General features: G+C 42.1%; 1 protein-coding gene across 1 annotated transcript in view; it reads left to right on the top strand.

Moving 5' to 3' along the window:
- Positions 1-14333, top strand: part of CTNNBL1 (catenin beta like 1) — a 219832-nt gene that overhangs the window by 179224 nt on the left and 26275 nt on the right. The window contains exons 12-13 of the mRNA XM_049869635.1: positions 8341-8438; positions 10774-10854. Coding sequence (XP_049725592.1) covers positions 8341-8438; positions 10774-10854 — 179 coding nt within the window. The remainder of the gene's footprint in view (positions 1-8340; positions 8439-10773; positions 10855-14333) is intronic.

The raw sequence follows: 14333 nt of genomic DNA, 5'->3' as shown, positions 1-14333 counted from the left end.
AGGAGAAGCCCTGAAGAGGCTTAAGCTGGGGGAAGGGTGGGTCTGAGGCAGCCAGTTGTCTGGCTGCCAAACAGGCCGCCTAGCAGGCAGGGACTCACACAGGCACAATTTCAGCACCAGCTCTCCAACATTTCACCAAGATGCCTACCTGCTTACCTAGTGATTTGAAAATGTAGATTTGTTCAGCCTTCTCCTGTCTGAAGCCTTGTGGATTGTGTGTGTGTCTGTGTGTTCTGTGCGTCTGTGTGTGTGTGTGTGTGTGTGTATGCGCGCGTGTGTGTTTTCTGCTCTTGCCAGGCCCTGCCTTAGAGGATGCTGTCCGCAGTAAGAGCCACCACATTCACGCCGTCTACATTGACAGCTCCATAGTCATCCTTCACCTCTATTTTATCCTGTCGAAATGACAGAGTAGCTGAGCAGTGTTGGCCAGCAGATAAACCTGTTATCTCCCCTGCTCTCTGTGCCAGCAGCTCTCCCCATCTCCTTGGTGCGTGAAAAATTGACACCACCTTGGGCTGAAATCTGTTCCTAGGGAAGCTACATTTATTAGTAGCTAATGAAACTCTGTGTGTGTGCGTGTGTGTAAAACTTGGGGTGGCTGACATGTTTTCCTGTCTGGCAGGCCTGGTGACCTATGACAGGCCACAGCATCAGACAGAGATGGAATAGGCAGCGTCGTGTCTCCTAAATTTGACAGCCTGTCCTTTACTTAAAATCCCAAATAGGTAAATGCCATTTGTTCTTAGTATACTGCCACAATTGATTAAGGTATCTCCTGCTCCAGGCTAGGATTTCCCATGGAAATGCATGCTAATATGATGTGGGACCAAAAAAGATAATTCTTCTATATATTGCATTTTCCTCTTTGAAGATTACAGCTCCCGGTACCTCTCTCTGTGCCACTGGTACTTCCTGCCCCCTCCCCTTGTTGAGGTATGTAGGGAAATTCTCCTGTAGCTCTTTCTGATACATCTTAATTGGCAGGATTAAAAGGGAAGGTTATTAAGAAGCTCTGATTCAGTATTTGTGGGATTGCCTGAAACCTAAAGTCTCTTCTTTATTTGGACCCTGGTAGAAATCTCTTCTAGAAAGGGTAAATCAGTAAAAGAGAAGAACGGTTGTTATTCATGTCTTACTCCATATGGCTTTTTCTTCATTTTACTCTCATTAAGACTTGAATTTTTTTTTTTTTTTTTTAATCCACATTTACATACTGCCTGTCTTTTGGACAGAATGAGCCTCCGCAAAGCCATTTTCATGTTTGGCATGGTTTCGTTTCTGGTCTCTTATCTTCCTTCTTTAGTAGCTTTGATGATAGCCTTTGTTGGCGTCTGACTTTAAATAGGACGTATATTTATTTCTATTTTTATATGTGGGAAGCATATATCACAGTGGAGAAAGCTTACACTTTGGGGTCAGACAGCTTGGGTTCAAATCTAAGCTCCCACCACCACTCAGGACGTGACCTTAAGTAACTTAATTAACCTCTCTGAGCCTTGGATTCCACATTTATAAAATGGAGATGAGAATAGTACCTTTCTCATAGCATAGTTGTGTGGAGACTCGAATAAGCCTAGTGTCATAGATACACAATAAAAATGGTGACAGTTATTATTATACCCTACCTACTTTCAAATAGGAATTTGAGGCAGCTTATAGCAAAACAATATGGTGGTACTGAATCTTAGCTTTGAGTAAGAAAAAATTTGTCAAAAGACAATGACAAACGAGGGAAAATATTTGCAACATATATGACAAAAGGGTAATATCCTTAATTTACGAAGAAAACCAAAAAAAAACCAAACCCCCTGCAGCTGAGTCAATTCCAACTTATAGTGACCCCGTAGGGTTTCCAAGGCTGTAAATCTCTATGGAAACAGACTGCCACATCCTTTACCCTCGGAGCTGCTGGTGGTTTTGAACCACCAACCTTTTAGTTAGCAGTGGATCCCTTTAAGCACCGGGGCTCCTAATTTGCAAAGAACTCCTAGAAATCAAAATTGGACAAAGAATAAGGTCAGGCAGGTTCACAGAAAAAAACAATACAAATGGTCAGAAACATAGGAAAAGACAAGTAACCTTATTTATAACAAGAACAAAAACATGCTAATCAAAAGAAGATCCCATTTTTCACCTGTTTTTCATAATTTTTTAAGTTGGATAATATTCAGTCAGAGTGAGGGAAATAAACACGAAACCAAACCCACTCCCATCAAGTTGATTCTGCGATTCATAGCAGCCCTGTAGGACAGAATAGAACTGCCTCATAGGGTTTCCAAGGCTATAAATCTTTACGGAAGCAGACTGCCACTTCTTTCTCCCACAGTATCGAACCTCAGACCTTTGGTTAAAGTGCAGCTGAGCACTTTAACCACTGCACCACAAGGGCTCCTGTGGGGAAATAGATGCTGTTAAATATGTTGAGAGTGGAAGTGTAATTGGCCCAACCTTTGTAGGAGGCAATTTGTTAGTATCTTTCAGCATTTTATGTGTAAATACCTTTGGACTCAGCAATTCCAATACTGGGAATCTGTCATAAGAAAACATGCAAAAGTGTGCCGGAATACGTGTACATAGATGTTCCTGGCAGCCATTGTTTCTGATAGGAAAAAAAGAAAAGAGGGGATGGGAGAAGCCAACTTGGAAACATCCTAAACAAGGCACTAGTTAAATTTTGGTAGATAAGTTTAGTGGAATTCTAGGTAGCTTTTTTTTTTTATTTTAAAAAATGAAGTGTGTGCTGATATCAAAAGATATATTAGGGAATGGAGGTGTGTGTTTATTTTTCCCCCTGAAAATACGAGAAACTTTGTGGTTTTTGTTGGAAGAGAGGAATTGGGTAATGGAAGTACAAGAGAAGAAAATGTATTAGTAAGTGCTCAATAAATATATGTAGAGTACATTTTATACCTTTTTGTATAGCTTGATTTTTACTGCCTACATCCATTGCTTTTACTTTGATACGGGATGGGGGAATCAATAATAAAGCAATAAAAAGAATTCCAGAGGTCCTGCATAAACTCATTTTTGAGCTTTGTAATAGCCAAGGCAAAAAAGAAGCCCTAATAAAGAAACATAACACATTCATCAGGAAAGAGAAACATTTTTTTTAATTGCACTTTAGCTGAAGGTTTACAGAACAAACTAGTTTCTCATCAAACAGTACACACATAGTTCTATGACATTGGTTAACAACTCTACGACATGTCAACACTCTCCCTTCTCAACCCTGGATTCACTATTACCAGCTTTCCGGTTCCCTCCTACCTTCCAGTCCCTGCCCCAGGGCTGGTGTGCCCCTTTAGTCTTGTTTTGTTCCAGTTCAGTCTTTGGCTGCAGGATGAACCTCAGGAGTGGCCTCGTTACTGAGCTGAAAGGGTATCCGGGGGCCATACTCTCAGGGTGTCTCCAGTCTCTGTCAGGCCAGCAAGTCTGGTCTTTTTGAGTTGGAATTTTGTTCTACATTTTTCTCCAGCTCTGTCCAGGACCCTGTATTGTGATCTCTATCAGAGCAGTCAGTGGTAGTAGCCAGGCACCATCTAGTTGCACTGGACTCAATCTCATGGAGGCCATGGTAGATGTGGTCCATTAGTCCTTCGGACTAATCTAGGAAAGAGAAACATTTTCCTGATCTTAATCTCTGAAAGGAACAGAGCTGCCAGGGAGATTGGTCCAAACTTAGATCTGATCTTGTCTCTCCCCAGATTAAAATTTGTTGGTAGATCATTTTTACCTTCCTCTGTAATCCTGCCATTGCCCACCTGACTGGCTTCCTCTCCCCCATGTATGCATGACACTCCATCCAAACTGGACTTTGCATATGTTATTCCTTCTGTCTGAAATTCTTCTTCCTCTTCTTTGCCTAGTTGTCAGCTATGCCTGTTGTTTCTGTTTTAAGTGGTGGTTACCTTCATTGTGAATCCCTCTATCTAGGTCAAACATCCCTCCTCCGTGCTCCCCAAGCCCACTGTGCCTACCTCAGTAATGGAACTACTTGTCTCACTAGCCTGTAATTATAGTTTCCTTTCCTTATACTGAAGAAGGAACTCCTTAAGGTTGGATTACTGTCTTGTTTGTTTTAGAGTCCTAATCACCCAGCACTTGCCAGGCACAGAGATAAGTGCTCAGGGAATGAATGGGTGAGTGAGTAATCTGAAGCTTGAGTTCCATCTCTTACATCTAGTGTGTAGATAAGTCACTTCTCTCTGGCCTCAATTTTTCCATCTATACAATTAGAAAGTTGGCTCAGATGATCTATGAAAATTCTCTGAGTCTGGGGTTTTTTTGTGTTTGTTTTCTTCCTTTATGGTTGCCATATGCCTATGTGCGCACACGACACACACACACACACCTGGAAGTTGTTACCAGCTGCCATTCTGAGTAATTTCAAAGTTTCAAAACTGAGCTCATTAGAATTCACTGTGTTTATTATGGCCTGTCCCACATCTGTTCATTCACCAGCTGAAGAAATGAGAGCCATATCCAACTTGCTTGGCCCAAGATTGCAGAACTAATCTTATCCCCACGCTTCCTTTCTCTGATCTTCTCTCCTTCACATGCACAAAGGTCAGAGAATTTCTCTGGCATGTGTCTCTAAAGACATCCCTTTCTTGTTCTACTTTCTCACCCTGAGCTTAGCTCCCTTGGTTCACTTTCTCTAACCTGGCTTCATGATGTTTTTTGCCTTCCTGTGGGCACAAGGCCTCTTCTTTCCACTTTCCACTCTCTAGTCTCACCTAACCCCACTCCATGTTCCCTGCCCCCCTTCTTTTCTCCAAGGTGGAAAGTAGACCACCTCAATCCCAGCTTTACACAAGAGTGTAACAAAAAATATTAGAGGTGAACCTGGGGTCTTGAGAAGGCATGGACTATGTAATACCTCTTTCTACAACATATTTGAATAAAAAGTTTATATTTCTGATACTTGAAAAATTGAATCTATTGATTAGGGACATTTTATGAAAAATGATGGGTTCCCTAGGAAAAAGCCATCTACCTACTCCCAAATGAGGACAAAAAAAAGACTTTAAGGACCATTTTGTAACTGAACAGATATTACTCAGAAGTAGGAGTAGGTACTTGTGTACAAAAGGGTGAAGACTATTGGAAGGCATTTGAAACATATCCAGAGTTGAAGAGTGGTTTGTTTGCCTCCCCCGCGCCCCACCACCACCACTGAAAATTGAGAGCTTGCTTTCCACCCATTCACTCAGCAGGTATTTACTTTTTATTTACTATGTGTCAGGAGTCCTGGTGGCATAGTGGTTAAGAGCTTGGTTGCTAACCAAAAGGTCAGCAGTTCGAATCTACCAACTGCTCCTTGGAAACCCTATGGGGCAATTCTACTGTGTCCTGTAGGGTCGCTATGAGTTGGAATCGACTTGACGGCAATGGGTTTTTTGTTTTTTTTTTTTACTATGTGCCAGGCATTGTTTTGGATCAACAAAACAGGTTAAAATCTCTGCCCACGTGGAGCCCTGGTGGTTCAATGGCCAAGAGCTCTGCTGCTAACCGAAAGGTTGGCTGTTCCCATCCACGGGCTGTGCCTTAGAGACCTTATGGGGCAGTTCTACTCCGCCCTTTAGGGCTTCTATGAGTCAGAACAGACTCAGTGGCGCATAACAACAACAATGTGGAGCTTATATTCTAATTGAAAGAACACTGTGAACAAAATAAGTAAATGATAACAGTATTTTAGGAGATAATATGTGCTAGAGAGAAAAATAAAACAGATAAGAGGGAATAGGCAATGTTGGTGCATTGCATTTTTAAATGGGATAGTCAAGGGAAGTCCTTGAAATGACGGTTGAGTACTTGATTGAAGAGGGTAAGCCATGCAGATATCTGGTGAAAAGAGGAAACAGCAAGTACAGAGGCCCTGAGGCAGGAGCGTGCCTAACATTAGAAACAGCAGCGAGCCACTGGAGGCTTATAAGCAGAGGAATGACAGGATGTGACTTTAGGTTTTAACCTAACGGATCATTCTGGCTGCTGTATGGAGACCGAAGGGGGCATGGATGAGACCCACAAGTAGGCTATCGAACATTTCCAGCAAGAGATGATGGTGGTGTGGACCAGAGTAGTGGCAGTAGAGGTAGTAGTAAGAACAGATTGGATTCTGGATATAATCTGAAGGTAAAGCTGACAAGGTTAATTGTAGGACATGTGAGAAAGAAGAGAATTAAGGATATTGCCATTGTTTTTGGATTGAGAAACTAGAGAACCTGGTGCCCATTTAACTAAACTTAAGGGGAACAGGTTTGGGGAGAAAGGTCAAGAGCATGGTTTTGGACATACTCAGTTTAAAGAACCTGTTAGACAACCAAGTGGAGAGAGCAGATAGACAACTGAATACATGAGTCAGCATTCAGGAGACAGGGCCGACCCGTAAATACAAATTTGGGAGCTATCAGCATGTAAATTGTTTTTAAAGCCATGGGACTAGATGAGATCACCAGGAGTGGATGTAGATATAAAATAGAAAAGGTTCAAGGACTGGATAACTCCAGCATTAAAAGATTGGAAATGAAGAGGTGGAAGATACGAGTGAAAATAAACAAACAAGTGTACAAAATTATATCTGTTATACTAAGAGAAGGATGTTTAATTGTGGCTTTCCTTAATAGTCAAGTGACTGGGAAATCAAGGTAACTCTGGTATATATAGGTGTTACAGATTGGATTGTGTCCTCCAAAAATATGTGTTGTAAATCCTAACCCCCTTGCCTGTGTTTCTAATTCCATTTGGGAATGGGTTGTCTTTGTTATGTTAATGAGACAGGATTAGTGTAGAGTGTGTCTTGAGTCAATCTTTTTTTGAGATATAAAACCAAAAAACCTGTTGCCATTGAGTCAGTTCCAACTCAAAGAGACCCTATAGGACAGAGTAGAACTGCCCTTTAGGGTTTCCAGGGAGCAGCTGGTGGATTCAAACTGCTGACTTTGGTTAACAGCCGAGCTCTTAACCACTGCACCACCAGGCTCCTTTTGAGATATAAAAGAGATTAAACAAGCAAGTGAGCAAGCAGAGCTGAGGGAAGACAGATGCCACACCACATGAAGAGCACCAAGGAGTCCAACGAGCAAGGACCTTCCCCCAGAGCTGACGGAGAGAGAAAGCCTTTGCCTGGAGCCAGCACCCTGCATTTGGACTTCTAGCTTCCTAAACAGTGAGAAATAAATAAATTCTGTTTATTAAAGCCATCCACTTGTGGTATTTCTGTTAATAGCAGCACTAGATAACTGAAAACCAAAAACCAAACCCATTCTAGTCAATTCTGACTCATAGTAACCCTATAAGACAGAGTGGAGCCCTGGTGGCATAGTGGTTAAGAGCTATGGCTGCTCACCAAAAACTCAGCAGTTCAAATCCACCAACCGCTCCTTGGAAACCCTATGGGGCAGTTCTACTCTGGTCCTATCATCTGGTTCCCAAGGAGCGGCTGGTGGATATGAATTGCTGAACTTTTTGGTCAGCAGCCAAACTCTTAACCACAATGGGCTCCCTAGATAAGTAAGACAATAAGAAGATGTTTTTCAATCAGTTTTCAAATACAGTGTTTGTCGTCCATTCTCTTAAGCATTTCATTTCAAAATAAACTTTACTCTGCCATTTGTCTATGAATAAACTTCTTCCACCTCCTTTTCAAGGTCATTATTCTTGGGTTTGTTTGTTTGTTTTTCCTTAAGAAAAACATCTCTTTAAAATTGAAACCTATAATACACCCTTCAATTACCCTCTTCCCAGTGTAAAAGAATAGTATTTCATAATAAAAGCCCTTGGACTACATGAACTCAAAAAGCATTCCTATTTTGAAGTACTTAGAGTCCAACTGCCTTTAAACTTGAAGTGGAGATTTTAGCTGCACCAGAATGTAAGTGAGCACTGGAACCTGTCATATTTCTTATTTGCTTGGGAAAGTTATAAGGTAATTTGAGAATTCAATAGAACATGTCTTATTTGTTCATTATTTGCCCATTTCATGGCTGATATTTATATTCTTTTCAGAGGTTATTTCTGTACATGGGGGATTTTGTTTGCAATTCTGTTGTGGACAGTAAAAATCAATTAATTCTGAGCATAATAGAAAGTCTTAGTTTTGATTCACTTGTTCAAGTTGTCCTTTAGGATATCATCCCTTTTGAATATGTTTCTTTTGCAACGTGTGAAGATCGGTTAAGTTGTCCAGTGACACAGTTTGGGTTCTTGTCTTATTAATCAACAGCAGCAGTCAGAGAAGGCCTACTTACTCCTCCTTCAACAGAAGAACACTAGGCTTGAAGAGAGGTAATAATTACTGCTCTGATCTCAGCATGTTCTCTTTTCTCCTCCCCAACCCAGAGCATGTCTGTTCGATCCTGGCTTCCCTCCTGCGGAACCTGAGAGGACAGCAGCGGACCCGGCTTTTAAATAAATTTACTGAAAATGACAGTGAGAAGGTGGGTGCTTGTTGGACTGTAAGAATGGGGCCAGGACTGGCAAGGATAGAGGGCTCTTTTTCTGATCTCATTTGAAGGGTGCGGGGTGAGTGTTCCTGCCCTAAAATTTTCTCTTCTGTCATCAGGGCCCCATTGCTTTGTATCTCAAAGGTTTTTCTCATGTTTCTCCCTCTCATCTTGAAATGCATTTTCCTAGAAGGGATAATACCTTAAGGCGGTATCATCTAGCACTTTAGGGGAGGGTTTTGAACCCAACAAGAATGGATTATAATAGAATGTTGGTGGTGGGGAGAGTGGTGCACAGCAGAGCACAATGGTTAGGAGCATAGGTCTTGGATGCAGACATCTAGATTGGAACCCGTTTAGCTGCTTTTGAGATGTGTGCCACTCTGAGCCTTGCTTTCCCTGGCTATAAAATGGTGACATGAATACCCCCTCTGGAAGGGTCAACAGAAGGAGGATTAAATGAGTTCTTACCAGATGGTGGTGGTCAAAATGAACATGATGGAAATAAAATGGGAGAGCCTGTCCTAGGTGAACTATGGAAGCTGGAAATTATCGTGTAAATGAGATTAGATGAATAGTTGAGACTGTTACCTAGCATGCCAAACCATAAGATCTAACAGTAATAACCGAAACCAAAACCAAACCCACTGCCATCGAGTCAATTCCAACTCATAACGACCCTATAGGGCAGAGTGGAACTGCCCCATAGAGTTTCCAAGGAGCGCCTGGCAGATTTGAACTGCTGACCTCTTGGTTAGCAGCCGTAGCACTTAACCACTACGCCACCAGGGTTTCCAACAGTAATAAGACCTACCATTTAGTTAGTGACTACTGTGGATTGGTAATATAGAAGATGCCTTTTGTTGTTGACCTGTTGGTTTGTCTCTGGGTAGGTATTATCCACGTTTACAGATAAGGAAATTGAAGCTTAGCAACCTTACTTGACTTGCCCAAGATCACACTACTAATAAGTAGCAGAGCTGGGATTTGAACCCAGGCTGCCTGAGTGCAGAAAGTCCCTGTGTATTGTATCACACCAGATATAAGTAGGCACTTCTGAGTGAGTGAGATTAAGCACCAAAGCCCCCTACTTAACCTATAATAATTTGTTTCTTTCTGCCTATGTCCACAGTAAGGCTGAAATATTTTCCTACTTTGAGAGAGATGTAAGACTGTTCTTTAAGCCTACCTCTGACCATTTTTCCCACCCTCACAAAAAAAAAAAATAAAACTTTTTTTTTTTTTTTCTTTCACTGGCAGTGTTGTATGGTAAAGAGACCATTAGGTTAGGACAAAGAACATCTAAGCACTCATGTCACATCCCTGGTGACATCATTTAACTTCTGGCCATCAATTTCCTCATCTTTAAAATGGGGGTTACTATCTTTCCTGCTTTTTTCATCTTTTTTTTTTTAAGGAAATAATGGACATGAAAATACTTTCAAAATTGAAATATATAAGGTCTTACTTAGGGTCATCATTGCTAGGGAGAGAAGAAGTCCTGGGCACAGTCTTCCTGGACTGTCTGATGCCATGTGGAACCAATACCTGCTATTAACCAATATCAGCTCCTTGGGTAAATACCAGGGTTGCCAAGAGCCATGCTGGTTCCAACCTAATAAAAAGATAGGATGGAAGTCTGGGCTTGCTTCGCAGTGTTCCCTCAGTCTTTTAGAAGTCTTAGGGAAAAATAAAACTTTTTCAAATCCACTGAGTGTTCTTCAGGCTATGTTTGAAGCATAACTTTTGCCAAGTTTAAAACTGATTTTTAAGTTATTGCTGAGCAAAAATCAGGTTTTTTTTTTTTTTTTTAACTTGCTGAAGGAGCTTTTCTTACACTTTCTTCTGACTCAAAAGCAACTAAAGAGATTTTACTCAGACCTTTTTAAAAAAAAGATCAGCTGTGGGGCAGAATCTGAACATGAAAGGTTTCAGTTTGAGAAAAGGAATTTCTGTAAAGTTCTAAGTGAATATCAAGTATGTAACTTCAAGGTCCTTCACTTTGCAAGAAGGGTGTTGAATTTTTATTTATTTATTTGTTTTTAACCACATGAATTTGTGGGAATCCTAGAAGGACTGGGAATATGCAGTCTTCTTTTGGGAATGGGCCAGTGTTGACACTGCATCCATCCTACATCTTTGCTTTGTTCTGCCCCAACTTTTTGATCCATTCCTGATGCATCCCTGAGCAAGGTTCATACCCGATGTAAGCGGTGGTAGAGTGGACCTCCCTTTGTAATGAGTGACAATGAGATGAATAGAAACTCCTCTGTTCTCTTGCCTTGGTATTCATTTTCCTTTTCACTCATGCCTGTGAAATCTCTTTCAGGTTGACAGACTGATGGAGCTGCATTTTAAATACCTGGATGCAATGCAGGTGGCCGACAAGAAGATTGAAGGGGAAAAACATGTACGTCCCCCTGCTATCTTTTGCCAGCTATTGACTTGCACTCCATTTGGGTCCCTTGTGCATCTCTTATCTCTCCACAGGACAGGTAACAGCCGAGCTGCCGTCTAACATGTTGCAAGGGCAGAGCAGATGACGGTATGCTAGAAGTTATAACTGCTCTTCTGACAGGAGTGAAAGTCTTCTAAGAGGAACGTGTGTAGGATTGATCCAGGTCTGACCTAGAGTCTGGATAGAAGGCACAAGTACCCTTGATAAAATGTTCTTGTAAAAGCTGGCCAAAGTACTTTGATGTGACCTGCTACCATGTTGGCAGAGTGTGTCTTGGTTAACACTCTTGCCGGCTTCTTTAGTCATAAGAGAAGCATCCTAAGGAAGGGTGATCACAGGGTGTAAGAGCTATAAGGGAACTGAGGTCATCAAATCCAGTTCCCTCATTTACAGATGAAAACTGGAGACCGAGAGAAGGGAAGCTGAGGTACATTGCAGCAAGGCCTGCATACCACATTCAGAATGACTGGCCCTCATTTTCTTTTACTGATGGTTACTAAGGGGAGGGAAACCTGCCAGATTTTTTCTTCTTGAGTGACTGTGTTTACTGTGGTATTATCCTACCTTCTGTATTTTTCACCTTCTTCCATTTTGTTCTCTGTCATCTCTGGCCTCTAGTTTCTCATCTGTACTCCTTAATAAGGGTAAGTTTTCATGTCTGTTGTTTAATGTACGATTATGTTCTCTTCCCTACAAGACATTCCTCAGCCTGTGGTCACATTGCAGGTTTGACGTAGAGTCTGGATAGAAGGCACAAGTACCCTTGATAAAATGTTCTTATAATAGCTGGCCAGAGTACTTTGATGTGACCTGCTACCATGTTGGCAGAGTGTATCTTGGTTAACACTCGTGCTTTTTTCGAAGTCTGTAGTAGCCTCATCTCCTTGTGATCTTGATTTGCAAAATCTGTCCATCCTCTTTTCACTCTTCTTGCCTTAACGATACACTTAAGGCTTTTGAACCTCACTGGTAGGAAAGCCAGTTTCAGCATCCCATCCCCTCTGTGTTGGGACAGTCTAGCTATGTGGCAGAGCTCTGTGCATTGGGAATTACACTAGCGCTTTCCCTCAAGCTATGCCTCAGGCCAGGGTGAGAGACTAGAGCTTAGAGGAAGACAGTGACTGGGTTGTGTCCTGATTCTCTTTGCCTCTCCTTATCCACCCCTCCCCTTTCTCAAAATATACCTGCATTTCTGCCTTCATTTATGAAGACCAGTATATAGGTAACTGTATGTTCTCTTTCCTACTTTGAGCAACTTTTTCATTCTTATGATTTCCCTATGATCCCTAAACCTAGTAAGTCCTCAGATGTCTGTTGATTGATCGAATTGATTGACTGGGACTTTCTTCTTTTATACAGTGATACTACTACAAGATAAAAGGCAGAGACTATAAATTCTGAGGCTGGACTTCAGATACTGCCATGTTCCGAACTGTTCCAAACACAGTTCTTCCATTCCACACACCCCACCCTCTTTGTTTTGTTCTTTGATAAGACTTTCCTTTTCTTCCCTATACAGGAACTAGTACATGAAGGACACATAATGATTCTTAAAGTGCAAGAGTAATATATTCTTTCTCTTTGTCTGAACGATAATTAGAAACAAATTGCAATTCCCACTTTTTAGGGAAAAAAGCCATGAAACCATTAGAACCCCATCTTTGATGGATCCCCCCTAGTGTTATCTGCTGGAGGAGATTTTGAGGTGTGGTAGAAGGAGCACAAGGCAGGGGCGTGAACTTTTAGTTTAGGCACCACTTCAAAATCGCAGCTTAGCTGTGGCTTGCCACTTAGCCACATGCAGCCTCAATTTCTTAGCTATCGAGTGGTATTACAGCAAAGGTGATCTCCAAGGCCCCCTCCAGCTGAATTTTTTCCCTCAGGTTCTGTTGAACATCCTTTGGTAACTCCACCATTTGTGGACAATAGAGTGGATTAAGAACAGAATTGGAGGTTGAGCAGTGGTTGAATTGTCTTCCAGATAGAGAAGCAGCAACCTAGTGAAAAAGCTGTGCGTGAGGTAAGGACTCAGATAGCCCTGGATTTGAATTCCAGCTCTGCCACTTCCTACCTCAGTGACCTTGGACAAATGAGTTAACCTCGCTAAGCTTTAGCATTCTCATCTGTAAAATGGTAATAATAACCCATTCAACGTTGGGAAGATTAATGAAGATTAAGCATTAAATATGTGAAGTACCTTGCTCAGTAAGTAGAAGCCGCTGCTGCTGATAGCTCTTCCTAGCTTCCTCTGGAATTCTTGTGTAACTTTTAAGTAAATCTTTTCCCGAGTGCATACTCCTTATCAGATATCCCAGGGGTCACTCTAAAAGACTAGCATGTTGGCACCATTAGATGCTTTGTTTGAGGTGAAGCTGGAATAGACTTTTTTTGAGAGAGACCAAGTAAGCTGTTTGGCATCAGGGAGCAGCTTGCATGTAGCTGTTAGGAAAGTTGGCCTGCTTCCCACAAGATTATCTATTATCAGCATTGAAGAGAGTGTGAAATTGATTAGCGCTGACGGAGAGTAATAGCTGCAGCCACTCTCCTCAGCATTCGTGGGGCCTCTATGTGCCATAGGCACCAGTGCCTCTGCCATTCCCTGACAAACATCTGTCTCCTTGATGCCAAGGCCGTTTCGCTGAGCACTGGAAAACATTCCAAGGCCATTAGTGCTCAGCAGCCTCAGTGTTGCTCAAAGAGACAGTTTGGGGTGGGGGCTGAGGGATGCATTTGTGAGCAGTGTTCACTGCCAGCACTCAGGCTCCATCCTGACAGATGAAGCCACCTCACAGGTATGAAGTGACTTAGAACAAAATGTCTTTTTCACCTCTCCCTTAAACAATTTGTCTTCTCACCCCATCCCCTATTAAATTCGGATATGCTACACCTATTGGGAACTCAGCAAATATATTTTTTACTTAAACTGAACACTTCCTAGACATTTTGATGATATTGTCTGTCAAATCAGTAATGAGTAAGTATCCCACATCCTTTGCCAGGTCTGCAGCAAAAGTAAACGTTAGGTAGCGGGGTCAGGTATTGACAGTGTTAGTGTCTCAAAGCCACAGCTCCCCTGTAAACTTCGAACTTCATGGGCACAGTGCAAGTGTCCTTGGTTTGCAGTTGACCAAGATTCACTGGAGAGAATCCAGTCATTTGGCAAATATTTATCAGCATCTGTTCTGTGGAAGGCACTAGGCCAGGCACTGGCCGGGCGTGGGGGATGGAAGTGCCAGTGAAAGAATGGGGCCCAGGAGTGGTGCTGCTGAAGGGATCCAAGGAGCAGGGAGACATCATCTGTAGTTCAAGTAACCCTGAACAGTTTTGTGGATGGAGCCTGATTCAAGCTGGATCTGGAAAGATAGAGACTAGGCAGGGCATTTCCAGTCTAGGGAGGAGCAGGAGCAAAAGAGGGGCCATGGGAAGCCACG

Source organism: Elephas maximus, chromosome 25, assembly GCF_024166365.1.
Source record: "Elephas maximus indicus isolate mEleMax1 chromosome 25, mEleMax1 primary haplotype, whole genome shotgun sequence".
NCBI classification, from domain to species: domain Eukaryota; kingdom Metazoa; phylum Chordata; class Mammalia; order Proboscidea; family Elephantidae; genus Elephas; species Elephas maximus.
Note: the sequence above shows the minus strand (reverse complement) of the source record. Positions and strands in the feature narration are given on the sequence as shown.